Below are 26,269 nucleotides of genomic sequence, written 5' to 3'. Positions count from 1 at the left end.
AACCACGCCGAAACCAAACCAAACCAAACCGTAGCTTACACCACAATGTTCTACAACAAATCTCACCCATCAACACGACCTAATAATTATCTTCAACACCATCTTGAATAACACACACAATACCGGTCTACACGTTTTGTTCCCATACCTCCTGAAGTGTTCGATGTAGAACAGTTATCCGTTAGAGATGATGGGCTTAGTCGCAACTAGACCTGTACGATGTTTCGGGCATTGAGAAAACTACTGCGAAGTATGGAAGGTATGTGTACTAATAGATTTAGAGTGTAGAAAGTAGAAGCTGGACATGAACTGAAGGCATAGAGAGGGAATGTGAGGTAGTGGGAAGTGTTGGTCGCTCTGAATGAAGACAGAGTCGGTAGGAAACGGCTTTTGTCGAAAGTGGAAAGTTGAGAGTATCATTTTTTAGTAAGCTAAGCCACGACTACTTTTCCCATGCTGAACATGATTTTGATCTTGTGGCTCAAGTTATCCAGTTGTAATCGCCTGACTTTTGTGAAAAGCTGAAAGAATCGTACCATACAATGTCGTAATTCATGTCATTCATGACTTTCCTCCTGACGTGCTCCACACGCCTAGAACTCGTGATCGTGATCAAGGCCGCCCTGGAAGTCAATCACCATATCGACCCAGTTGCCCCCGCCATACTGGCACGCACTGGGCCCAAGTTTCCTAAACCCCGCCTTCTCGTAGAACCCGACCAGCCTCTCCCTACTAAGCAGCGCAATCCTCCGCGCAACGCCCGAGTCCTTGATCCTCTGGACATAGCTCCGTAGCAAGACCTGCGCGAGGCCCTTGCCCTGGAAGTCCGGGTGCACACACAGCGAATGCAGACAGATGGTCTGACCGTCTTCGGTGTGGCCTGTGCTCGGGGCGAGCTGGTAGTTTGTTTGCCAGTCCTTGGGGTAGTCCATTGAGGCGTCTGTGACGACGGCGGAGGTGGACTTTGTGGCGATGATGTGGGCTAGGAGGATCTGCTTTCGGTCGCTTTGGTTCGAGTCTACCGGCTGGAAGTTTCGTGTCTTGATGATGGCGCCTAGGGGTCCGGTTTCGGTTGGGTAGGCCGAGGAGAAGAGTCCAGAGCAAAGCTCGCCGCATAGATGGAGGCGGTAGTCGATCTGTGGGACTTAGCTTGGTGTAGAGGGGTTATGGGGGGTTAGACGCGGTGATAGGTGTTTGTTGTACAAGACAGAAGTGAGGTTAGTGGGTGGGGAGGGTGCACCGGGCTGGAGATGGGAAATGTATGAAATACATGCATCGAATAGAGATGTTGGTGGAATGAACGAGGACGATAAATCAAGTATAGGAGGTGGGTTGACATGCAAGAGAAATTTCTCATATGCGTAGAGCCATCCCGTGGAGAGTTGAGAGTTGTTGAACCAGCTGACTTGTGACACGAAATAAAACGCAGTGATCGATGCCTGACCGTCGCACGAAAGCGAGGCACTAAGAAGAAATACGAGAGGAAGTGATGGGAAGGCAAGATGTTGTGCTTACCTTTTCTCTCGTAGCCGCCTCGATTGGGTCAAACGCGGCATGTTCCAGCCAGTCGCAATTGTCCAGATCGTCCTGGCTGAGCAGTTGAACGAAAGGGTTGAGGCCCATCTTCTGGAACCTCTCCTCAACCAATGACGGTGTCTTGAAACGTGATTTGGGTGCAGATTTAGTAGTTGGTGAGCTCGCGAGTGGTTCTCTCGTCAATTGGGGCATTTTGTCGAGCGCCTCCTTGTCCTTTTTCTCGGCGAACAGGTCCCGTGGCATGTTGGCAGCTGGTTGTTTAGTGGTTCGTGGCAGGGTCAGAGCAAGATGGGGTTGGGTACAAAGGACGAAAAGCTGGTGTGGTGGATGTGCAGAGCTGTACGATCCCGAGGTGCAGCGATGTGTTGGAGGGGGAGATCCTGGGCGTTCGGCGATGGGCTGGACCCCACGATTTCGCTTCGTGACGTTAGATCTAGTGGGGAGCTGTAAGCGGTAAACAGCTGTTCCTTCTCCACTGTTTCGAGTCTGCCTCTTCTCAACGCGCAAGATGGCACTTCTCGTGGGGTTTGGGGCACTGCTGAATGGCGACACCAGCTTGCCAGCACAATCAGCACATCATCACAGGAAGAAAGACACGGCGGTGCTGCGCTGTGCAGTGATGCAAGTACTTGTGCAAGCCCGTATTCTCCTAGTGCACACAAATCAACCCTGTCTCTTGGTGGACAGACTTGAAGCAGCAACATGTAGTGAGAATGTTTACATGGATATTACATCATTCCGAGGCTCCTTGCCTGGATAGCCCCGCCAACTAGCAGCATGGCGCAGACGGCCTTGTCGAGCAATAGGCACACTTCAGCCTGCAATCCCAGCGTCGTCGAGTGCTCTCTGGCATATTACGGTATCCAGACTGACCGCCTCGAGCGCGGCGCACACAACATGACGCGGCGTGCTCCTGAGGGCTGATTATTAACTCTGTCGTAGCCTGAATCAGAGGACCCACCATATTCCATTGCCTTCCAACGGCCACAGGCCTGCATTCACCGCGAGGAGTCGCCGGCCCAGTGTGTTTTTTCCCAGCACTTCACCGCGAGGGAGCACTCACGCACCTGTTGGGGACAAGCTGCTTTCGACCGCCACCCCGCCATCCACCCAAAACCGCCGCCTCCCCACCGCTCAGCACACGGTACCACGTCCTCTTGCCTGCTTCCAGACCCGCCTGCATCCGTCCGCACCGCCATGTGAGTCCGCCCCGAAGCACTCGTGTGCAACGGGCTAAGCCGCCGGCTAACGAGTGCTCGCCAGGCCGCGCGTTACCATCAGTATTACCGCGCCCAACAACGCGCTGGACAGCGAGCTGCTGACGCTCGAGCTGCCCCCGGCCAGCACCGTCAAGGACCTGAAGGGGTTCATCGAGGCCGAAACGAGCCTGCCCGCCGCGTCACAGAGCATCTACCTCAACGGCCAGCCGGTTACCCAGGAGACACAGACGCTCGAAGCTGCCGGCATACGCGACAATGAGATGCTGGCTGTGCTCGTGCGCCGCTCCCAGCCCGCCCGGCCCCAGGCGAACCCGCGGACAGATCCAGAGGGCATCCGCCAGCACGTCTTAAACGACCCCAACGCGCAGACGGACCTGCGTCAACGAGACCCCGAACTCGCCGCCACCATCAACGACCCCGTCCGCTGGAGAGAAGCCTTCGCCATGAGACAACGCAAAGCAGAGGACGCCGAGCGCGAGCGCCACAACCAGATTGCCCTGCTCAACGAGGACCCCTTCAACATCGACGCCCAGCGCAAGATCGAGGAGATTATCCGCCAGGACCGCGTCGTCGAGAACCTGGAGAAAGCCTACAACGAGAATCCCGAAGGTGCGTGCATCTCTTCACCCTCCCCCTCACTCACGCCCGCTTGCTGACTGTGCCAGTTTTCGTGCGCGTTCACATGCTCTACGTCAACACCGAGGTCAACGGCGTGCCCGTCAAGGCCTTTGTCGACTCGGGCGCTCAGGCCACCATCATGTCACCCGACTGCGCGCAGCGGTGCGGCATCATGCGTCTGATGGACGTCCGTTATGCTGGTGTTGCTCGGGGTGTCGGGACCGCCAAGATTCTAGGCCGAGTCCATCACGCCGAGATCAAGATTGGTGGGGCCGTCATGCCCTGCGCATTCACCGTCATGGAGGGCAAGGACGTGGATCTCCTGTTTGGCCTCGACATGCTCAAGCGCTACAAGGCCAAGATCGACCTGGAGAAGAACGCCCTCTGCTTCGAAGGCATCGAGGTGCCGTTTCTGCACGAGTCGGAAATCCCAAAGAGCTTCGAAGAGGCCGAGCTCAACGAGCCCACCGTCGCCGGTCCCAACGGAACAGAAATCGGCGCGAAGACCGGCGCTGTGCGACCAGCGGGTGCTACCGCGGCCGGTGAGCCGTCCGTTGCCGCGGGTCCGTCTGCAGGCCTGTCGTCATCGGCGTCATCGTCTTCCCAAGCTGCAGCGGGCAAGGCCCCAACAGCCCCCTCAACTGCATCCTCATCTGGCAGCTCGGTCCCGGAAGGACACGTCAACGAACTGATGAGCATGTTCGGCTGCTCGAGGCAGGAGGCGGTACAAGCGCTGGAAATCAATGGAGGCAATCTCGAAGCCGCTGCGAATTTCTTCTTCGGGTAGAGTCAGAGCAGAAACTGATAGCACAGCACCGGCCCGGTCCGATGGCACACTCGCTGACCACACGTCCGACAAAAGACGAATGCAGTATGGTGGAATCGTCCTTTTTTCCAGGTATCCTTACTGGTGATTTCCTCTTCATCCTCGTCTCGACATGTCGATGACCGGGGAGATGAAAATAACTCATGAAGCTCACGACATCATCATCATCATTTCCACACATGTATTTTAGACGGATAAATCGTTCAAGCGATGAGGCTCGCTAGGGAAGGGAAAAACGACATGGACTGGACAGGCATCATCCTAGAATTCTTACTAGACCCAATCGGATCGAACATGTGATCATTCGACTGCCTCCAACTTCTATCGCCCCCAGTAAATGATGATAACCTCGCATTGACAAGAAGCCAGAAGCCATGATTCTCAACATCACATACTCCCCCCCTCACCTAACCTTATACAAACACGGCTTCAGCGTCTTCCCCTCCGCCTCAGCACTAACCTCCTTATCCTCCCCCACAACATTGAACTTCTTCCCCTTGATGCCAAACTTCATATTCCTCGCACCCCCTCCACCACCAGTGCTACCCTCCTCCTTAGCGTTCTTCCCCCGACTCGGCTGCGCCCCCTTAACAAACTGCATCTTAACAAACATCTTATTCGCGAAATCCACCGCATCCCCCGGCCTCTCAGGCAGGGCGTCGAGCACAAACCCACGCTTGCGCAGGACCTCGACGAAGGCGGATATATCCGTTCCTTCCTTGACATCCTGGCCGTCAACGCGCTCGGCGAGTTCCGTCTCGTCGGCCGAGTCCTGGGGGCCTTCAGCAGGCGCATCGCTCGCTTTAGGTTTCTTGGCTGGTTTCTTGCGCAGGGAGCCGATGGAGTTTATCGGGACTTTATTCTTCTGTGCACCTTTTTTGGAGGAGTCAACGCGCCCGAACCGTGATTTTATCTCGCTGACCCACAGCTCGCCGCGCCAGCGGAGGATGCGATATGCCTCGTCGATGAAGGCGAGCCAGTTTGTGCCCATGAGGGCGAGGCAGAAGATGGCCACGTCTGCTGAGTTGTCCGGGAGGGGGAGGGCGCAGATATCTGCTACTGTGACGAGGGAGGCGGAGGGGCCGGTTGGTTTGGCGAGGTCGAAGGAGTGTAGGGTTAGGTCGAGGGGTTTGAGGTGGGACTGCAGGCGGTAGGAGAGCGAGGCGGTGCCGCAGCCGAGGTCGGCGATTGTGCAGTGGTTTTTGAAGTTTCTGGGCAGGGGCTTTGCGTCGCCTTTTAGGGGGAGGGTGGGGGTGGAGTCTGGTTCTGCGTCTTGTTGGGGGCCTTTTTTGGCGAGGCGCTTTTTGTCTTTCCACGGGTCTTTTGTGCGGAGCTTGCCTCGTGACAGGATGCTGGTTACGTAGCTGTCGACGGGGTTGGAGGGCCAGACTTCGACTTGTTGGGCGAAGCCGCGGTGGTAGTCTTCGAACATTGAGGGGTCGGTTTTGAACAGGTCGAGGGACTCGGCGGAGGGTTTGGTGTAGAGCGATTCGTTCATGTGGCGGAAGCGGGCGCTGGCGAGCTTGCTGCGCATCGACTTTTGTAGGGGCGTGAGGCCTTGGGGCTCGGGGATGAGGGAGACGGGCGCGGTGGGGTCTCTGGCGGTGGATTCGGGGGCTGCAGATGCGGTGTCGGCTTTTTGCTCCTTCTTGCGCTTCTTCTTGTCGCGCTTGGATTCGCCGTCTGTGGTCGTGGACTTCTCGGTAGATGGAACCTGGACAGGCACCTGCTCCTCCTCCACGACGTCTGGCTTTGCCGCGCTCGCATCGCCATCTGCACCGTCGGGCTTGGCCTTGCTATTCTTCCCTCGGGTACCTCTCTTCCTCTTCTTCCCACGCTTCTCCTCCGTCGCATCACCAGTAGCCTCTACTTCATTCTGCACCGGCTCCACAACATCCTGAAGCGTGGGCGTCTTCTCCTCCATGGCCTTCTGCAGCAGCTCCCCCAGATTATCTCCAATCGCATCATGCACTGGCTTCTGCTGTCGCTTCTGTGCCTTCTTGCCGAGCTTGTTCGGGTCTTTGGGCTTCGACTGTTCGACTTGTGTCGCGACGGACGCAGACACGTTCCAGCCGGGGACGGAAAACATGATTGCGGTGTGGAAATCCGTTATGGGTGGGTTTGTGTGGGCTTGGACGCTGAGGCTGCGAAAGTTCGATGCGCGCGAAATTTCTCGACGGGGGCCGTGCGGTGGTTAGTTAAGTGGGGCTCTAGCGCGGAGATGCTTTTGACGTAGTTGTATGCTTTGCTCCACTCCACTTCGATGACTTACCGGATGGGCATTTGTTTAGCAACAGCATCTATCAATGTGGAGTGTCTCAAGTAGTGAAGTGAGTGCGATGAAAGTAGAGAAACTCAGGACGTTGTTCAATATACATTGATAACAAGCCCTTCAATCGTCTGGAACAGCTCTTTCCAACACTTCCTCTCAAACATACATCGATATACATTCTCCACAGGTTACTATTTTCATGACTTGCTAAACATATCTCGACCAATGTTCTGTTCTGATCATTTTCAACATGGTCGGTAGTAGCTATCCGCTGACAAAACCTACTCACTGACGACCACCGAGAACAAACATCTTCAGTGCGATCAAGAACCCGATACAACAAACATGAAAGCCATCGAAGTTGCCCAGATTACACCATCACACATACATTCCTCAAGAAATCTTCGCCTTCCTCTTCCTCCGTCTCTACCGTACGAACCACCTCAGCATCATGCGCAGGCACAAAAGTAGCTTTCGGCTTCCAAGGCGGCGGCATATGAAGCCTCCCCCTCTCCGTCATCGGCACCGAAAACCCACTCCTCCAGTCCACATCCTTCACACACGACGTCCTCAATTTCCTCCTCCACGCCTCCAGTCCCTTCAGCGTCAGCCCCCTCGGCGGCGCACTTTTAACCGGCCCGCCATGCCCAAAGCTCCCATCAGGAAACTCCTTCAAAACCTGCACCACCCCCGACACAACGCCCTGCGTCCCGCGCTTGAAAAACGGATGCGGAATCTCCAGCATCAAGTCCCACCGATCAGGCGCACACAGCATACCTTCTGCTTTCCAGTCCCACGTCCCGACCGCGTACTCGTTCACGTTGTCGTTCTCGCCGAAGCCCCGCCGGTCGACGAGGAGGACTACTTCGCCTTCCGAGCGGCAGGCTTTGGCGAGGTCGAAGGCGGCGTCGTTGGCTTCGCGGGCGGAGAGCCAGATCTTTTTGATTAGCGTGCTTCGGCTCAGGAGGTAGTCTTCGTCTTTTGTGGGCTCTTTGGGGCGGTCGGTTGGGTCGAGGAGCCAGAGGGTTAGTTTTATGCGGTACCATGGCTGGGTTTGGAGGGCTTCTTGTTTCTCTTCTTCGGTCTTGGGGGTGTATGGGGGAGGGGTGTGGGGGATGTCGGATGTGCTGGGTTTGTCTTGAGCGGTCATTGTGCTCAAGGATATGCAGAGTGTACTTTTGCCACCGGAGAACAGAGTATGCGCGTAATATATGGTAGATAATTGCGTTTTACAGCACGTATGGAAGATTTGACAGTTCACAAAACACTATCAAATTCTCCCCCTTCCTCGTCTCCCATCCAAGTCCACCGCTCGTCCTAGAGTCCACATTCAAAACAGCCTTTCCAACCCCATCACAACACTAGAAACACTACACATCGCTACCACACACATCACCATCCTCCCCTTTCCAATTCCCATTCTCATCAACCTGTCCATCTCCTCACACAGCCTCCGCCCTCGTGTACACATCGCCCATCACACTCAGATTCCCGACCACGAATCATTCACAATCCTTGGTTTTTAATTATAAGTATCCCCACTCAGTGTTTTATTAATTCATTCACCACATCAATTCCACTGAATAGCCTGGTCGAATTGTTGCATTCCACATACCACTTGAGTCTTTCCTTAGGTGTGTGGACATGTGGGGAGCTTGATTCTCACGTTTAAATTTACGCACTCCGCCAACTCGATCCCCGAGTAAATTCCTCTTTGCAACCCAATCAGCAAACCTGTAAAAGCAAGACACAGCACGCGAGCAGAACTACAACCACGATCGATGAGGTCAGTGAAGGGAACACATCCCCCATATAGCTAGACAATGAAGACTCGCTACTGCTGTGATGTGTACACGTCATGTCCAAACATTAACGTAATTGACTTAATTCATCACATTAGTGGGTGAGTTTTGTAGCGAGAATGGAATCAACGCCTAGGAGAGTCCATCGATCTACAGAACATGTTCTGGTGTCTGTTGTTAGATGGTCGGGTTACTACGTACGATACTTCACTACTTGACTAGCTTGTAGTGAGCTGGGTGTGAGTATGACGTTGATGCTTCTTCATTACGCAAGTTGATGGATTTCATGAAAGCACAGTCATCCACACATCAATCCCAACACATCAAACAAACACCATTTTGAGAATAAGAATATGATATCATAAACCAACTATACATATACACAACACAAACCAGACGCCTACATGCTAACAATCAAAAGAACACGCCAAAGTCGGTAATTTTCCTACAACTTGCTTCCCCCGCCCAAAAGCTCTGCACCCGCGCCCGAGATGGCAAACTTGCCCGTCTCCTTGACCTTAGTCTGGAACAGCACCGTATTCCCCGTCTTCCACATCTCCGTGATGAGCGTCTGCCCTGGCAGGACGACGCCGGTGAAGCGGACCTTGATGTTCTTGAACGGGCCGTATTGCTGCAGCACATGCTTGCCCGAGATACCGAACGAGCACAAGCCGTGCAGGATGGGGGTGGGGAAGCCGCCGACCTTGCTGAAGACAGGGTCGATGTGCAGGGGGTTGTAGTCGCCGGAGAGGCGGTAGATGGCTGCTTGCTCCTCGGTGGTCTTCTCCTCGATGACGGCGTCGGGAGCGCGCTGCGGGGGCTTGTGGACGCGGGTGGAGGCGCCGCGGTCGGCACCCTTCTTCTGGCCGCCAAAGTTTCCGGCGCCGCGGATGAAGACGGTGGCTTCGTTGTAGAAGATCTCCTCGCCGGTGTTCGCGTCGACTGTGGTAGATCCGGTGACGATGAGACCGGCAGCGCCCTTGTCGACAACCTCGACAAGCTTGGCCTTTGCGACGAGCTTGGCGGAAGTTGGGATGGGGAACTTGCGGATCTCGAGGAATTGCTCGCCGTGGAGCAACATGCGTGGATCGAAGTTGGGGACAATGTCGTCAAACGAAAAGGGGTTCTCGACGTTGAAGGGAGGGACAACGCCGAATGTGGGGATGACCTGGAAGTTGTCGTCGCCTTCGAAGACAAAAGGCAGGTCGGTACGCTTAGCACCAACACCAAGGTCTGATATTGTCAGTCACTAATCTCAAGGGTGGCAGGTACAAAACTTACTGTAGAGAATGACGTCCCTCTCGGTGTACTCAAAGGGTGTGCCGTTAGACTTGGCAGCGAAGGCCGCGTCTTGAGCCTTCTTGACCTCCTCGTTGGTCTTGTTCGACTTCTTCTCTGTCTTGGTCTTCTTGCTGGTGTTCTCAATGTTGGCCATGATGGACTTGAGACCGCTAGTGCTGTCGGGGTTGTCGGTGCGGCCGTCGTCGAAGTTGATGATTCGGCTCCACTGCTCGAGAACAGCTTCTGGGGTGAGCTTGACATCAATGGGGAAGCCGTGACCTCCTGTGCGCTGCCACCTGGTCTGGCCAAACCAGCCAGCACCTACTTCATACAGTGCGCCGGTTTGCTCGGGAGCCTTGTCTGAGACGAGGATCAAAACAAGGGGAGCGTTGAAGTCAGGCTTCAGTGCCTGGACCACTTCCTCGGGCATGATGGTTGCAGTCATTTGTGTGCCAGCTTGGGGTGCGATGGTGTTGACAAAGATGTTGTACTTCTTGCCTTCCATGGCGAGCGTCCTGGAGAAACCGAGAATACCACACTTCGCCGAAGCATAGTTGGCCTGTCCAAAGTTGCCGTAGATACCACTGGTGGAGGTGGTGTTGACGATACGGCCATACTTCTGCTTCAGCATGAAGGGCCAGGCAGCCTTGGTCACAGAGTATGTGCCGAAAAGGTGGACCTTGTGAACGATGTCCCATTGCTCGTCGGTCATGTTGGCGAAGGCCTTGTCGCGGAGGATACCAGCGTTGTTGACGAGGATGTCAATGCGGCCATATGTCTCGATGGCGGTCTTGACCACAGCCTCGCCGTTCTGGACATCGGCCTTGTTGCCAACGGCCTCACCGCCCATCTTCTGGATCTCCTGCACAACAGGGTCAGGGTTTACGAGATCGTTGACAACAACCTTGGCACCACGCTTGGCCAACTCCAAGCAGTAGACGCGGCCGAGACCAGCACCACCACCGGTGACCAAAGCGACCTTGCCCTTGAAGTCGAGCTCTTCGCCCTTGGGATTGGGCGGCAATTGGCTAGCCTTCTCGAGAAGCTCGACGGGGTTCGAGCTACCTGTTGGGTACTCGGCCTTGGTGTAATCAACGACGTCGCTCCACCTGGAGAGCAGAGCGCCTGGAGTCAGGGTGTCATCGGCCCGAAGCAGTGCACCGCCAGCGCGCTCCCACCGCAGCTTGGCGATATGACCGGCACCAGCCTCGAATATGGAGCCTGACTCGGAGGTGTTGGACTTGTGTGCAAGGACGGCTACGAGTGGGACAATCCACTCGGGCTTCAGCTTTGCCAGTAGGTCGGGAGGCATGATAGTCTCGGTCATACGGCTGGCAGCAATCGGGGCGATGATGTTGGCAATGATGTTGTATTTGGCACCCTCCTTGGCGAGCGTCTCGGTGAAACCAACGAGGGCGAGTTTGGCGGCTAGAGGGGTCAGCAAGAGCGCATATCTAGTGCGTGATGTATCTTACCAGAGTAGTTGGCTTGCCCAAAGGACCCAAACAGACCCGCAGCCGACGCTGTGTTGATAACACGTCCATACTTCTGTTTCCTGAAGAATGGCCACGCCGCCCTCGTGCACTTGAATGCGCCCAGCACGTGGACCTTGTAGATAAGTTCCCAGTCTGCCTGCTTCATGTTCTTGAAGCTGACATCCCGCAGGATACCAGCGTTGTTGATAAGCACATCAATGCGCCCGAAGGCGTCGATGGCCGTCTTGATGATGGCCTCACCATTCTCGACTGAATCGTAGTTGGCAACTGCCTTACCGCCTGCGGCGCGGATCTCATCGACAACTTTGTCTGCAGCCTGTGGGGGTTGAGTTAGCAGTCGTCCCGTTGTGGAGTTACTATGTTTGGGCGACAGGATGCGAGTATGGCGTTCGAGGCTCAACCAGAACGACGAACAATCTCGCCAGCTCGCGAAACAACGTGGAAGGGAAATGCAAATTGAACAAACATACCGCGGAACCCGCGCCTTCGCCTTTGAAGCTTCCACCAAGGTCGTTGACGACAACACTGGCGCCACGGCTACCGAAGAAGACGGCGTACTCGCGGCCCAGACCACCACCAGCACCCGTCACGACGACCGTCTGGCCGTCATATCGCAGCTCTTCCGCGCCCATGATGTGACTGTGTACAACTCAAAGAGTGACAAGCGTGCGCGTCGCGGGTTGTGCAGTTGCAAGGGCTGGGTATAATAACAAAGAGATGTGTAATGTATTCTCGGGCTTCAGTAAAGAACCCAAAGATGCGTCGAGATGAGGGGAGAGAGAAACAAGCAGAGAGGTAAACACTGGTATGATTGCGTGAGAGAGACCCGTGGTTTTAATCTAGCTCGTGAGCTGCCGAGCGAGCACGCTGTTCCATCCCAGCTGCCGAGGTCCATCAGTTGTGGGGAACCACGTGATGCGATGGCTGAACCGTCTTCACATGCCGTCGAGCTACCCCAGAGTCTAGCATATGCCAACGATCAGTCTCTGGGGTATCATCTGACAAGACGATGACCGTACCGATGACATGTGAGTTTTAGGAATGATATTGCTGCCGTGAATTCCGTTTGGACATGTACACGAACTTTTGTTTGTTGCTGCATGGTGTTCCTCAGACTTCACAACACGAGTCCAATTAGAACGTAGCTGCCACCTGCCACCGCCTTCGTCGACCACCGAGTCACTTACCGCAGGGATTAGCCGCACTACCGACAGACGAGGCACTTGCAACTGCCGGGTGCTGAGATGCCAACTCAACCGGTAGCTCGCTGGTGTCTTAAGGTTCGGCGTTCACGACATCGCGCGTATGAAGTTGTAGTCGTTTGAGGTACGACGTGTCGCGCAGCTTCATACTTTGAAGATGTTGTCGAACCATCGCAACCTCGTCACATTGATCTTCTCGACTGCGTGTATGAGAGTTGCATACTGAGACACGTTCACTGGGATATCGTGCTTGCAAACCGAGACCAGGGCAGATGTATTCGACTGAATCTCTTCGGAGTGTCATATGTATCGCTCAAATCGACTCACACCCTCTATTCAACTGAGCTAACCGGCACAATGGCGAGTTCCAAGAATCTCAAGGAACAGAAACCTGCAACCTTGGAATAGCTAGATTGATGTCATAGCTGTCTTGGAGACGCTTCATCCTGATTCTCACAGGTATGTCGAAGTCGAGATAGGCTCAGGATTTCCTGCGAGTATGTTTCAATCTACACCATAGCACACCCTGCAGCCAGGTCTTCCAGTGCTCGGGATCCCGTCTTTTCACGATATCTTGTGAAGGGCCAACCACACTCCACCGGCGTAGTGTGTTTCAATCTGCCGGCGAACGACGGGAATCTGCAGCGGGGAGCGACCTGCGTTGGCGGCGGTTCGCTTGGTCGTAGCGTGATCACACCCTAGCAGACGCGACCTCCCCTCGTCTAAGCGCGTACCCTTTCCCTCACCACCAAGATCCCAGAGAAAGATATTTCCAAAGAACGCGGGAAACACGCGCCGTGCCGCGGCCAGATAGCAGAAATGCAGAGCCAACAGCATCCGGCGCCTGCTTCAGGCCCAGGCCCGGGCACAGGCTCAGGCACCCCACGCTCTGTCCGACAAAGACACAGCGACGTGAATCTCCTGTCACACTCGGTGAAGCGTCACTCGCTCCACATCAATGCAAGCACGCCCCAACCCGGCTCGCCTGGGGTTCAGTCGCCCCGCCTACCACCCAGGTCCCCGAGTATCCCACCCAACGCACTGCGTCGCAGCTCCAGCGTAGCGAGCCTCAACCGAGCACCATCACGAGCATCCTCGCCAGCGCTGGCAAGAAAATCCTCATCCTCGTCACTACGAAGCGATACAACCGGTTCTCCACTAGCCATCTCGTCCCGTCGAGCATCCTTTGTTCCAAACATGCCTTCGCCGATGGGGGCGAAGCATCCTCTACCGCCGCCATTGGAGGAGAAGCTGCCACTGCGTGCCTGCGATGTCGCCGAAGACTACTTCAAGAGAGAGCTGGCACGACATGAAGATGTGGATAGCGCAGTCCATGCAGGCACCATCGTTATCGTCCACGATCAGTGCTATGGCCACCGCTTCTCGCGGCCCAAGACACCAAAGGGCGTGCTTAGCACCATCATGGAACGCCCAGAGAGGATCCTAGCCAGCGTAAAGGGAATATCGGCGGCTTATGTGCATCTCGGCGAACGTCATTGCGAAGGAAGCAATCCGCCACACCCAGACGTTGGCCTACCCACACGCATCCCTTTCAAGATCCGCAAGACCTCGCGGCTCGTCGACATCACCTCCCCAGTCGTCACGAATGTACATGGAACTAAATGGATGGCAGAGCTGAAGTCTCTGTGTGACAACGCAGGGCGAAAGCTGGCTTCAACTGGGAAAGAGCTGTCTAGGGATGCGCCTGCGATTCCTGGACAGAAGCCAAAGACCGAACTGCACACTGGCGATTTGTATCTCTGTCCGGAATCATTGAATGCGTTTCAAGGCGCTCTTGGAGGCGTGCTAGATGCTGTGGACGCTGTTTTCGAAAACACTGCAACGGGTAACGGACCCTCGCGAGCCTTCGTCTGCATCCGTCCACCAGGGCACCACTGTTCTGCCGACTTTCCATCCGGATTCTGCTGGCTCAACAACGTTCATGTTGGAATCGAGCACGCAATGATGAACTATGGGCTGACGCATGCGGCCATCATTGATTTTGACTTGCATCACGGGGACGGTTCGCAGACCATTACATGGGCGCGCAACAAGAAAGTCCAAAACATGCCAAAGAACACGCCTAGCTGGAAGAAATCGTCAATTGGCTACTTCAGCTTACACGACATCAACTCGTATCCGTGCGAAGATGGGGACGACGATAAAGTACAGGCGGCTAGTCTGTGCATCGAGAACGCGCACGGCCAATCCATCTGGAACGTGCATCTGCAGTCCTGGAAGACGCCTGAGGAATTCTGGGATATTTATGAGGAGAAATATTTGGTCTTACTCGAGAAGGCTCGCCAGTACCTCAAGTTCCATACCAGCCGATTACAAAACAGTCCCAAGGATCCTGCTCCCAAGGCGGCCATTTTCCTGTCCGCTGGATTCGACGCCAGTGAGTGGGAAACCGCAGGCATGCAGCGGCATTCCGTCAATGTGCCGACAGAGTTCTACGCTCGTTTCACACGAGATGTGGTACTGCTTGCGCAAGAAGAAGGCACGGCTGTCGACGGTCGTGTAATATCAGTCTTGGAGGGTGGTTACAGTGACAGAGCGCTCACTAGTGGAGTTCTCAGTCATCTCAGTGGTCTTTGCGATGGCCAGGTCTGGACTAACGAGAAATCTTCGAAGGGGCTGTCAGCCGATATGCACCATCGACTGAACGGTCTCAGCATGCATGACGAAGACATTGCAATGCAGTCAGTAGAAACCGAATCTATGCCGATCACCTACGACACCCACTGGTGGCACCCAGATAAATTATTCATGTTGGAGAATCCTGGTGAATTGCCTCCAGTACCCGCTATGCCGAAGCCACCTCCTGGTCCCCTAGCACATTTCTCATCTCCAACACAATCGTTTACTGCGAAGGTGGTTGACCCCACCAAATTGCGAAGCATGTCTAGCAGGCACACTATCACTCCCGGCCGAGCAGTCACTCCACCTCCGCCAGAAGTGGATTGGGCTACTGCGGCACATGCACTGAGCAAGTTGTTGATACCCTCAGACCGACAAACTCGCAGCTTCAAGCCAGAAGAACTGTCAGAGCCCAAGATCAAAAAGGAGAAGCCGGCGGCTCAGACCTTGCCGTCCGTACGTGTCGAACCCTCAGGTCGACAGCTTCGTGGACGCAAACCTGCCACATCTTACGTCGAGCCAGGCTTGGACGATAACAAAACAGGTCTTCGCGCCGACTCAAGGGCTGGCCGTCGACAGACCATTGCTGACTTTGGCCCAACCACTGAAGAACCTCCTGCAGCAGCTCGGTCCACGTCCCGTCGCATGAGTATCGCATCGAGCGTTTCCTCAATGCGTGATAGAAGTCTCAGTCGCGCACCAAGCGCGGCTGCGAGCCGGAGAAGCGTGGGACCTGGGCCGACGACTTCTAACGGCGTTGCAGTAAAGAAGAGTAGGGGTGCTGCGACTGCCGGGCCTTCCCGTACAACTGAGCGCCCACCGGTACCACGAATACCTTCGAATTTCACAGGCAAAACTACTATGCCGAAAGAGAAGGAGAATGATGACATGGACGCCCTCACTTCTGGCCTGAAACGCGTCACTTTGAAGATGCCTTCCAGGGAAGAGTACGAGGCTCGAGAGAAAGAGAAAATGGAAAAACAACAAGCATTTGAGGCGTCGAAAAAGTTATCCACAAAGACTACCGCCCGGAAAACGCCTGCAGCCCGCACCACAGCCCCAAAACCAGCTTCAAAACCCAATGCAGCAAAGAGGGGACCTGGTCGGCCACCCAAGTCGTCAAGGCCTCCATCGCCTGTTGAGATGCACATCTCGACCCCGGTGCCTGAGTCTCCAAGATTGCAAAGTGCCGCCACACTGCCGCTTGAACAACCCCAACCCATGTCACCTTCGCAAACCTCACCGCTTGTCGAGAGGTCGCAAGCTCTCTTTCCCAGCGCCCCATTTCCAGCGGATCGTCGCGGGTCTTTGGGAGCGCTCATCCAACCACCGAGCGAAATGGGAGAGATGGTTGCAACAGCTGAACAGCTCCGTGAACGACTGCCCAAGTCGTCGTTTGTAACGGTGACTGATCTATTGCCTACGATTGTGTCGCCTCCGAGAGCTGATTCGCCTCCTGCGCCTCCGCCGTCGACGATCCCTCAATTTGTCCACTACACCAGTCAAACGTTCGGCGCGTCTCCCACAGAGTCGCAGCCGCCGACTTCTTTGCAGTGGCTGCCTCCTAACACAGAAGAGGCTCCTGTCTCAGTGGCGGGACGTCGACCCATGTCACCTGCCAAGAAGAGGGAGGACTTGCCCGTATTCAGTGCGAACGGGATGATTCCTTTCGCGCCTAATTTCAGCACAGGGACAACCAACATGGGCGCGGCGAGTGCATCTTCAGCAGTGCATCAAGGTGCACACACAGTTGTCAAGACGGAGGAAGACGAGACCTTGTGGGAGGTGCCTGAGACGCCTCCATATTGAGTGTTTCACGCGACGCACTTCATTGTACCGCCAGAACCGCGTCTGCACGACACGGATTGTGGCGTTGTTTGGCGGGGCTCGTGTTTGAGGCGTTCGCGGAGAGCGCACCCGAAGCAGCTGTAGGGGCTTGTTGGAGCCTATTTGTGACTTTCAATCGACTTACGCTTTCCTTTGTATTGCGATTTTGCGTGTTTCAGAAAATATGTGCTTTACAGAGATACCCAGAGACCTGGCTCGCGCGTTTAGAATGGATAATATCACCTTGGCCCTGCTACTACTCTGCTCCGTGACTCCTGTGGTGTTTCTCGCGAAGTTTCAGAGCTTACTCTACGTCTGCATGCAGTCCCCGCATCTGCATGGCTGCGCGCAGGACAGAGCCAATAATTGATCTGCAGAGCTGTCATGGGAGCAGGGAGCAGGGCGCCGTGCGGGGTGGAGCTTTGACGATTATGCATAGCGCGGGATTGAGGAATGACGTACATGCCGGGCCTTGGATGCGTGGGTGCGAATCAGATGGCGTGACTAGGCATAGCGGTACATTGGTACATGGGAAGGTTGGAGGACCCTGCGTTCTGCGCGTGCTCAAATACCTCTCTCTGCCTTCCTCTCTTGTCACGACTCGGCTTCGCGTTTTACTGTGCAACTTGCCATCTGTATTCCTCAACCCGCGGTTCGCGACCTCAACTCACCATGTCGGACACCGGTGTCTCCACTAGCAGTCACTCCTCGCAGTCTCTTCTGCTCTACAAGATCACTACCTTCGCGTCGTACATCATTCTCGTGGTGACGGCTTTCTACTACACCTTCAACTCGCCGGATGGCAAGGCGCACAACAACAACCATCATCATCGCCACAGTCACCACCATGAGATTGAGCACCAGGGGAGGTTCTGGCAGCACAATGGAGCTACGCCGTTTGCGCAGAGCAGTATTATCACGAGCATCTACTGGTACGTTCATCACTCCGGCTGCTACAGTGATAGATCCACTAATGCCTGGCACCAGGATCGTTCTCTTTGTTCTCCAGCTAGTCTACGCCTGGTCCCTCTGGAGCTCCAACGCCGTCTATGTCACCGCCGCCGCCAACATCGGCAAGCACTACATTGCCTCCAATCTGCTCCTCTTCGGTTTCATTCATCTGTGGGTGCGCTCGCACTACTGGCTCGCTGAGGTGCTCATCATCCTCAACTTCTTCAACCTGTCGTTTGCCTACTTCCGCCACAGCACCACGCCCCGCGCTATCCACATTGGCACTGTCAGCGGACCGCTGGCCTGGAACTTCGCCGCCCTGTACTGGGTCGGTGCCGCGGCCGTGGACACGGACCGTCTCGCTGCGAGAGTTGTAGCCAACGTCTTCATCTGGGGATGGGCCGGATACGGCATGTTCTTTTTGGCCGCGTACAAGGACTACACCATGGGATTTGCCCTGTCGGTGCTTGCTTTCTGTAAGTTTGGCCCTCTTTTTGCTTTCTTTTGAACTCAAGCGCTAACCGTTTTGTCTAGCGACGGGTGTCGGTCAGTTCCTCACAAAGACGCCTCTCCTCCAGCTTCAGTGGATCTTCGCCTTCGCAATTGGCGGTCTCCTCTTCGTCCTCTCCCTTGCTGTTGGTCTGCCTGGCTTGCTGGGTCGCGATATCTTCCCGCGTGGCCAGATTGTCGATGAGGACCGCGAGCGCGCGCCCTTGTTGGCTGATGATTAGATTTCAAGTCTGTCATCTCATCTGGCATGATATGAGACTAGATCACCAAGCAGCCAAGCAAATGCTCAGTAAAACAACATGGAGTTGGCTACTTGGTTGTCACATGGTTTCTCTTTTGGTAGTCAGCAGCGGCTGACGTTCGCGGGTTGATGCGCTGGGTACCTTGCGTATACAAGCGTTTATGATTCACTATTAATAGCACGACGACGGAGTTTACGGGCGACGGTTCCCTTGGCGCATCTTCATTATCCTCAGAGTCAAATCTGATTTGAGTGCTTACAGTACTGCTAAAATGGCTTGGTATTACTCTAACAAGTTCAATACTTCTCTCAATTTCATACCTCATATCCTCCAACGATACACTGTCTTGGCTGTCTTTGATTGAATCTCTACGTTGCACCACTCTGAACAGCATTAGTGACAACAGTGAGTCAACAAACTTCACACGCATATCCAAGCTCTGATAACAGCAACATTCAAACCTCTGTCCCATCTATCAATGCCCGCTCTCCCTTGCTCGGTATATCAGGAACCAACAAACAGCGAATTCATACAACAGCTAAACACCTACATCCACCCAAAATTATCGCATAACTCCCAATATTCCACACCCAATATGCAGAATCTCTCAGTGTAATTTTGCAGCTTGAAGTATCTGCTAGAATGCTCTTTAGTTCGTACTTTGACACTTGATAGTCAGTTTTCGTACTGGCATCAGTATCAGTATCACGGTCAAGATTTGGGGCGTGCTGGTGATATTTTGAGAGTTGTGACACTATACTGGGAATGATACGCGCTGTTTGTAACTCATGTTCTTCTTTTTACTCTTCTCCTGGTTTGTACTTTACATGGCAGTGGAGCATGTACAACCTCGATGCTGGTTATATCCATGTAGTAGGGTGGTTCAACGGAGGTGTTAGTTTGTGTGAGAATGACCTAAGACACAATAAAATAACAATTCCTCGACACCAAGCCATATCGCGGGTAATTGTATACAAGCAGCAAGGAGTGAGAGAACAGATAAGATATGCAAGATTGCCTATTGTATAGCTGTGCGGACAAGTCACAAGTATATATTTTATTTATCTACTCTTTCTTATTGGGGTGGAATGTTTTCTCCTAACTTTTCTGATAAATGCAAGGTCCTTGGAATGCTGCGCTCTGGTCTGCTCTGCTGTAACCAGCGGCCGCGGATATAGAGGTGCTTCTTGTCAGCTGGACGGACGGATGGACGGACGCACGCGCATAGTAGGATGGGATGGGATGGGATGGAATCATCAGTTTCTGGTGCGGTTGCGTGATGGGTTGGTTATACGGGGTTTTGTTAGTATAGTATGCTGTATAGCGGAGCATAAGTATCCAGATTTCCGCAAGATATGACGAAGATACATGTATGAACGTGTTGTATCTTTTCCCCATGAGTTGTCATGGGAAGATGTACACTGAGATCATGCCTTATATTTACAGGATCTGAGCAGAATTTTGCAGTATAAACAACCACACACACGCTTTTCAGGAAGATGGTTGGAAGGTTACCAACACCTCCTCCACTCACTCACTTGGATAATCTACGTAAAGTATGAAGGAGAAAAAAGATAAGATTTCTTGAATACTAAATTACCACATCTACCATATCACCCCCTCCAAAAACCCCACAACAAACCTCCCCTCCCTCCCTACATCAGCAAATCCTGCGTCCCATCCGCACCAACAGGACTAACAAGCTGCTGCGGCGCATTCTGATTAACCACCCACCCACCCCCCGCCCCAGGCTGATGATCCTCCGCGATCGGACTCCCACCAAACGTGCTCTGACGACCCACACTAGCAAAGTACATATCAGCATCATTAACCGCCTGAGCAAGGTTATTCGCACTCCCATTCGCGCTCCCCGCACTGCCATTCGTCTCTAGCTTGGCGCGATCGCGCGCGAGTTGCGCAGCCTTAACGGTAGGCAGCTCGTGGCGCTGGAGGGCGGGCGAGTCCTGGAGTTTGCGGGGGCGAGCGGAGCGGAAGACCTGGTGGACAGGTTTGAGGTAGACGGTGGCGAGGGTGCCTACGTTGAGGCACATTTCCTCTAGGGTGCCTGGGTCGAGTTTTTCCGACTCTTCGGCTGTGATGGGAGGTTTTTCGCCCATGACGACTTTCTTTGCTTCTTCGGGGGCTGAGGAGAGCAGGCGCCAGTACATGTAGCCTCTGTCGCGCAGGTCGGGGTTGTCTGTTTCTTCCGTGGCCCATTTGAGGACTTTGGGGACGAGGGTGGAGCCGCGGGTTGGGCGCTGGATGAAGAGCTTTACTGTTGCCGTGAGGAGGGCGAGCTGCACTTCGTGGGTTTCTTCTTGGAATGAGTCGAGGAAGTCGTCGAGGAGGACGTCCGAGTCTTCGATGCGGTCGGCGTACTCGCCAATGACCCAGATCATGGCTGCTTTTGCTTCTGGCTCGTCGAGGGAGTCGAGGTTCTCGCACAGTGTCGAGATGATGGATTCGTACTGGTTTGGGTATTTGCGGAAAATGTTGCGGATGACCACAGTCGCTTCCTGCACGATGTAGGACACTTTAGTGCTGACGAGGGAAAGAAGGGTGCTGATGCATAGTTGGGCTGCTGGGGCGATCTTGATGGCGAGTTTGCCAATTGCGCGGACCGACTTGCGCACGAAGTCGACGTCAATTTCAGTAGCATATCTAGATGTTGACGTTAGTACAATTCAAAATCAATGATTTATGAAAATACTCACTCAGCGAGCTCCGTCAACACCTCCTTGATGTTCTTCTCCGTGGCAAGCATGAAAATGAGCTCGAGCTTGGTGACCTTGACATAGATGGGGTCGTTGTACTTGCAGAAGAAGACGCGGATGTCGTTTCGCAGTACTTCCGGCCGCCGTTGCAGGATCAGGAGGGCATTGCGCAGCGCCAGATATTGGATTTCTGGCCCTTTGGAAAGGAGTGTGACTAGGGGTGGCGAGAGCTTGTTGCACAACGAGGTGATGACTCTTTGGTCGGAGATGTAGTTCATTAGGTAGAGGATGACTCGGATGCAGGTCAGTACGACTGCGGAGTTTGAATGTGAAAGACGCGGCGCTATGCGCTCTGCGAGTAGGGCGGCTTCGGACGTGTCGTGCGGGACGTAGTTCATCATGGCTTCGAGGATGTACGTCTGCCCCCATTCCGAGCAGTCGGGTAGGATGGAGACGATTTTGGACGCGCTGGCGTAGTCAATGGTGAGCTTGATGTTCTCGCTCCTCTCCCAAATGTCCATCAGCCCTGCCAATGCGCTGGAGACAACTGTTGGATTCTCGTCTCTCAGCATGCCGTTGAGCCTGTCGATCAGGTCGGACTGCTCGACCAGGTGCCTATCGTGGTCGTAGAGCTTCGCGACGCAGAAGGCGGCTGTCTTGCGCACGTAGGGGTCCGTGTCGCGCAGGAGGTTCTTGAGATGCGGCACGGTGGCCTCGACGTACTCGCGGACGTGGATGTAGGACATGGTGCGCAAGGCGAGGGCGCGCACCAGCGGGTTGGCGTCGTGCAGGTCCTCCTGGATGATGGGCAGCGCCTTGAGGGCAATGTCGGGCTTGATGCGCGCATAATTGACGAGATACAAGAAGCACCTGCCGCCGTCAGCCTCCACTATGCACATTGCAGCTCTTGACGCACATCTTCTTGATCTCCAGGCTCGGTATGTGCATGCAGCCGACGATGTCGGTGAACAGGGCGACCATGTCATTGTTGCTCATGGTCATGTTTGCGACTATCTTTTTGAGGGCCGTCTTCTTGGCGGAGAAGTTCTTGTCTTTTTTCCCGCCGCTGTTCAGCTCGAGGCGCAGCTCTGCCACCTTGCCCTGTGGAGTGCGGAGAGAGTGTAAGCGCGCGTGGTCGACGGGTAAGGGGAGGAACATCATCATCATGATGTTGATCTGGAGAGACTCTGCTCATGGATAGGGAGGTGTAGTGAAATGCCATGGATGAGAGACGGGAAGACGTACCCTCGCAAAGAGCTTCGCATCCTGGCCGCCCTGGCTCATGGTGGGCAGCTATCGCGCCTCCCTCTATGCATGTGCTGCTGCAAGGCGCTCCCGTGATAACAGTTCCCCTCCCCTGGCCAACTTGGCGCTCGTCTGATTCGTCTTGTGGGGTGCGTGGGGTGGGATTGGGCGGCTGGTGGTGCTGGTGGCGGATCGACTCTGTACGAGGAAGTTCGACGGGCGTTTTGGTAGTGACAGGCTTGGATTGGAGAGTCGTGTTTGTACACAGGAGCCGGCGGAGACTTGCGGAGGAGGGCACGTGCACTGCCAAGTGATGGATGGACTGGACTCGCGACGACAGCGACGCCGTCACACCTCACCACGCACATTCGACTGTCCAGAGCTCCCTCCCGCTGTCTACCCACAAACTCCACGTACCAGACTGAGCCATACGCCATGACCGCCGCGTCTCTGCCGCCCCCGCAATGGGTCGTCGACCTTACCTCCCCGCCCGCATCCAAGCCAAAGAGTGCCACCCTCGCAGACCCGCCCGGCTACACAGCATCCATGTCCCGCAAGGAGCGCGCCCAGTCGTTCAAGACAGCCCGCAAGCCGCCCACGTCAGAAGAGATGGACACGCTGAAGATGAAAAAGGCCTGGGAGGTGGCCATTGCCCCGGCCAAGCAGCTGCCTATGAGTGCTTTTGGTGCGTCAGATCTCGGAGGGGAAATTGTGATCCAGCCAATACTAATCATGGCATCCAGGAATGTACATGACCGGCAACACGCTTCAGATCTTCTCCATCTTCATGGTCTTCACCCTCTTCAAGACGCCCGTCATGGCTGTGCTGGGCCTGCAACGCACCTTTGCCCCCTTCGAGACACCCGGCACATCGGGCCGTCTTCTTGGGGTGAAGGCCGTGTACATACTGACTAACCTGTTGATGCTGTGTCTGGGTATCTGGAAGGTCAACGGTATGGGGCTGCTACCCACGACGAGGTCAGATTGGCTGGCGTGGGAGAGCGAGAGGACATGGTCAGAAAGAGCTGTGCCGCAAGAGTGGTTGTGATGGGATTGGTTGGGATGATGTCGTAGCATCACATGGCTGATGCATGAAGAGATGGTAGTGCGGCTTCACGATGAAAAGCCTAATGTTATACCCATTCACACATGTCTTTCAATCTTCACCAGTCGTTTTCTCAATTCTCCATACCCATCATGCCTGTGGAAGCATACATCGGTTTCTGTGGTGTTTTTCAGAGTAACCACACGTCCATGTCTTCGCCTGATGGGCTAAACAAAAGCTATTTCCTGCCAAAACCAGCCCGTCTGACGCACACGATGAGTATTGCGGTAGGGCAGAAACTGGAGATGGAGCAGCCTGAAGGGACTGGGATCACTGAGAACTTGGAGGCAGTGCATCCAGGATGCGAGACTCGAGGGTATATCGGATATGGATAGGTCGAGGAGTGGATGCACGGGTGGTACTTACCTTCACCACAGTAGGTATGTTGTGTGGTGAAAAAGTGCACAATTGGTAAACATCTCCTTTAAAATCACAACGCCCATACACACCCATCAACACAACACAAAGCCACCCCACAACAAAGCTCCCCTTGATAAACAAGCCATACTATCAATGTATGTACTCGGTATTACTCCTAAAGCTCAAAAGCATCAGCTCACTGTTCCAGCACCGCAAACATGTCCGCCCCCCAGACCACCACTACCACCACCACCATCACCACCAACGACGCCGCCGACACCGACGCCGAAAGCATCGCCATGTCAATCTCCGACGGCGAGTCCGACGCTGGCGAGCACAAACGCTACCAATGCTGCGTGTGCGAGCTGCACAACAAGATCTTCGTGGCCTTCGACAAGGAGGGAGGTGAGGCGTGCCCACTTTGTGGCCACGCCGGGTGCGACGAGTGGTGTGGAGTGTACGTGCGGGCGACGAACGAGATCCTGGGTTCAGAATAGCACGAGCACGAGAAGCCTCTGACAGGGGGAAGAAATACCAGAAAGTGAAGACAAAATGAACCCATGCATTCAAACCCTAACAACCCTCATAACATCAAAAACCCCAACCTTCTGCTTCTCCGACAGCCCATCCCTCAACATCCCCGTCACAGACTCATCCTCCCTCCCCCGCTGATTACTCACCACCCGCACCCCATTCACCCTCACCTCGCACGTCCGCCCCGTCGTCCCACACACCCAAACATCAACGCCCTTCCACCCCATCCCGCCCAGTAAATCCGTCCCACACGCCGCCGCCCACGGCGCATCCACCTGCCACGGCTCGAGACAATTCTGCAAATCCGGCGCAAAAGCCGTAACAACAACAACCCGCCTACCCGCGCCCACCAACCCCCTAACCTCCTCGAGCAGCCACCGTAAATCCCGCCGATGCTCGCTATTATGCCGCTCAACGCCCCACTCCCTCATCCCCGTCGCGGCGTCAAACTCCCCCCCGCGCTTCACCACCGCCGCCGCGTCCCCCTCGGCGATACGACTCCACAGCGTAGCCCCCAGCAGCGAGACTTTCGTCCCGGGCACATCCGCCCGCGTCTCGTACAGCACCTCCAACCGTCCCCGCGTCTGCGGCTCTTTCTCCATGCGGTGCGCGAGCTGCAGGCCGTCCATCCAGCTCAGGCCGTGGAACTCGAGGGCGCCGGGCACAAGGTAGACTTTCTCGTGCAGGTTGCAGCGCCGGATTAGGAAGGAGAGGTACGAGTCGTAGTCGATTAGGCGGCCGATGTTTCCGGCGAGGATTAGGTAGGGGGCGGAGACGGGGATGTGGAAGGTTAGGTATTGGGAGGCGTGGTTGAGGTGCAGGTCTGAGAGGATTTGGAAGGGGGTTTTTGGGGGGGAGAAGAGGGTGAAGGGCCGCATTTTTGGGGTGTGGGTTGGGCGTGTGTGAATGGAGGTATGTGGATGATAACAACGAATAAGGTAGATAGATAGAAATCGTCTTAAATGAAATAAAGATTAACAGATGAGAATGGGTATACAGCTCGAACAGAAAAAACAGAATCTGACAAAACCCAACCACAACAGCACCCCCCATCCTTTTATGCTGACGACCCCTCCGTCAGCAACGCGGCTGAACCCCCAGCTCGCTGCGCACCACGACAAAGACCCAGTCCTATCCGTAAGCGCACCCGCATGAAAACCACCCAAAAACACGCTCTGCGTATGCTCGCGCGCATCTGTTATTGGGTAGGGGGTGTAGGGCTGCGGTTGTGCAGCGTGGCTGTGGAGTTGGAACGGCTGCGGGAAGACGGAATTAGATCTGCGCTAGGCTGGGTGGGGGATGGCGTGGGCTTTGGGGGTTCACTGATTGCGCGTGGGTTTGGTGGTGGGATTGGAGCTGGGGATGCGGATGGGGGATGGGCTATACGTGTGATTTTCTGGTGTTATGGGCGTGAGTTCTTGGTTTTATGAAGTCGTTGGGGGTATGGTCAAATTTGTCTTGAGTTTTTGAGGTAGACAAAAGACTTCATTGTGGATGAATATCATACTCCCCCTTATTCCATGATGTGAAGTCCCCGAAGTTAGATACTGCTATGTTCGAGTATGCTGACAAACAATATTGCATCTTGCTAGTTGAGTGAATGGACACCAATAAGTCTAGAAAATACCGATCGTTTGTTTGGGGGATGTTACCATGGTTTTGCGTATGCCTTTTAGCAATATTGATCTTGACCCGAAACCTAATGAAACTGCCTTACGCCCTGCCAGGAGTACCAAGAAATCCTCATTGTCCTTCGTCAAATACGTACAATCCAACATCGATGTCTGCGATGCAATGTTGAGTCTCCCTTTCGCTCACAATGAGATTGTGACGTTGTCAAAGGTGTGTGTACGAATGAAAAATGTGAGACGCTTGGAAAGAGTAATGT

General features: G+C 54.6%; 11 protein-coding genes across 11 annotated transcripts; 5 read left to right on the top strand and 6 right to left on the bottom strand.

Annotated features, from left to right (window-relative positions):
- Positions 1-399: 399 nt before the first annotated feature.
- On the bottom strand, positions 400-1,905 carry P153DRAFT_370523 (acyl-CoA N-acyltransferase). The gene is made up of 2 exons (XM_033669062.1): positions 1,516-1,905; positions 400-1,136 (listed from the first exon to the last, which is right to left on the bottom strand). The coding sequence occupies exons 1-2, from the start codon at positions 1,777-1,779 to the stop codon at positions 594-596; spliced, it is 807 nt and encodes a 268-aa protein (XP_033519607.1). The 5' UTR covers positions 1,780-1,905; the 3' UTR covers positions 400-593.
- Positions 1,906-4,455: 2,550 nt separating this feature from the next.
- On the bottom strand, positions 4,456-6,335 carry P153DRAFT_370521 (uncharacterized protein). The gene has a single exon (XM_033669061.1). The coding sequence runs from the start codon at positions 6,287-6,289 to the stop codon at positions 4,604-4,606; it is 1,686 nt and encodes a 561-aa protein (XP_033519606.1). The 5' UTR covers positions 6,290-6,335; the 3' UTR covers positions 4,456-4,603.
- Positions 6,336-7,082: 747 nt separating this feature from the next.
- Positions 7,083-7,514, bottom strand: P153DRAFT_253604 (uncharacterized protein; the record flags this gene model as incomplete). Its single annotated transcript, XM_033662744.1, has 1 exon — positions 7,083-7,514. A coding segment is annotated over one exon (432 nt), but the record flags the coding sequence as incomplete, so codon positions are not given.
- Positions 7,515-8,615: 1,101 nt separating this feature from the next.
- On the bottom strand, positions 8,616-11,890 carry P153DRAFT_434859 (multifunctional beta-oxidation protein-like protein). Its single transcript, XM_033673111.1, has 4 exons — positions 11,522-11,890; positions 11,031-11,367; positions 9,556-10,983; positions 8,616-9,507 (listed from the first exon to the last, which is right to left on the bottom strand). The coding sequence occupies exons 1-4, from the start codon at positions 11,681-11,683 to the stop codon at positions 8,720-8,722; spliced, it is 2,715 nt and encodes a 904-aa protein (XP_033519604.1). The 5' UTR covers positions 11,684-11,890; the 3' UTR covers positions 8,616-8,719.
- Positions 11,891-13,001: 1,111 nt separating this feature from the next.
- On the top strand, positions 13,002-17,148 carry P153DRAFT_370519 (Arginase/deacetylase). Its single transcript, XM_033669060.1, has one exon. It carries the CDS (start codon positions 13,073-13,075, stop codon positions 16,700-16,702), a length of 3,630 nt encoding a protein of 1,209 aa, XP_033519603.1. The 5' UTR covers positions 13,002-13,072; the 3' UTR covers positions 16,703-17,148.
- P153DRAFT_122611 (uncharacterized protein) lies at positions 16,804-17,169 on the top strand. Its single transcript, XM_033661988.1, has one exon. The coding sequence runs from the start codon at positions 16,905-16,907 to the stop codon at positions 17,088-17,090; it is 186 nt and encodes a 61-aa protein (XP_033519602.1). The 5' UTR covers positions 16,804-16,904; the 3' UTR covers positions 17,091-17,169.
- Positions 17,170-17,392: 223 nt separating this feature from the next.
- Positions 17,393-18,402, top strand: P153DRAFT_300495 (DUF1774-domain-containing protein; the record flags this gene model as incomplete). Its single annotated transcript, XM_033664332.1, has 3 exons — positions 17,393-17,652; positions 17,708-18,147; positions 18,206-18,402. 3 exons carry the CDS (start codon positions 17,393-17,395, stop codon positions 18,400-18,402), a joined length of 897 nt encoding a protein of 298 aa, XP_033519601.1.
- Positions 18,403-20,078: 1,676 nt separating this feature from the next.
- On the bottom strand, positions 20,079-22,298 carry P153DRAFT_300846 (Adaptor protein complex beta subunit; the record flags this gene model as incomplete). Its single annotated transcript, XM_033664349.1, has 3 exons — positions 20,079-21,084; positions 21,138-22,007; positions 22,054-22,298. The coding sequence occupies 3 exons, from the start codon at positions 22,296-22,298 to the stop codon at positions 20,079-20,081; spliced, it is 2,121 nt and encodes a 706-aa protein (XP_033519600.1).
- A 519-nt stretch (positions 22,299-22,817) lies between these two features.
- Positions 22,818-23,430, top strand: P153DRAFT_300702 (uncharacterized protein; the record flags this gene model as incomplete). Its single annotated transcript, XM_033664344.1, has 2 exons — positions 22,818-23,067; positions 23,126-23,430. 2 exons carry the CDS (start codon positions 22,818-22,820, stop codon positions 23,428-23,430), a joined length of 555 nt encoding a protein of 184 aa, XP_033519599.1.
- Positions 23,431-23,543: 113 nt separating this feature from the next.
- On the top strand, positions 23,544-24,379 carry P153DRAFT_122581 (uncharacterized protein). Its single transcript, XM_033661987.1, has 2 exons — positions 23,544-23,898; positions 24,056-24,379. The coding sequence occupies exons 1-2, from the start codon at positions 23,789-23,791 to the stop codon at positions 24,342-24,344; spliced, it is 399 nt and encodes a 132-aa protein (XP_033519598.1). The 5' UTR covers positions 23,544-23,788; the 3' UTR covers positions 24,345-24,379.
- Positions 24,380-24,406: 27 nt separating this feature from the next.
- On the bottom strand, positions 24,407-25,607 carry P153DRAFT_370515 (ser/Thr protein phosphatase superfamily). Its single transcript, XM_033669059.1, has one exon. The coding sequence runs from the start codon at positions 25,257-25,259 to the stop codon at positions 24,414-24,416; it is 846 nt and encodes a 281-aa protein (XP_033519597.1). The 5' UTR covers positions 25,260-25,607; the 3' UTR covers positions 24,407-24,413.
- Positions 25,608-26,269: the final 662 nt, after the last annotated feature.

The sequence above is a fragment of the Dothidotthia symphoricarpi genome, assembly GCF_010015815.1.
Source record: "Dothidotthia symphoricarpi CBS 119687 unplaced genomic scaffold P153scaffold_21, whole genome shotgun sequence".
In the NCBI taxonomy this organism is placed as follows: domain Eukaryota; kingdom Fungi; phylum Ascomycota; class Dothideomycetes; order Pleosporales; family Dothidotthiaceae; genus Dothidotthia; species Dothidotthia symphoricarpi.
Note: the sequence above shows the minus strand (reverse complement) of the source record. Positions and strands in the feature narration are given on the sequence as shown.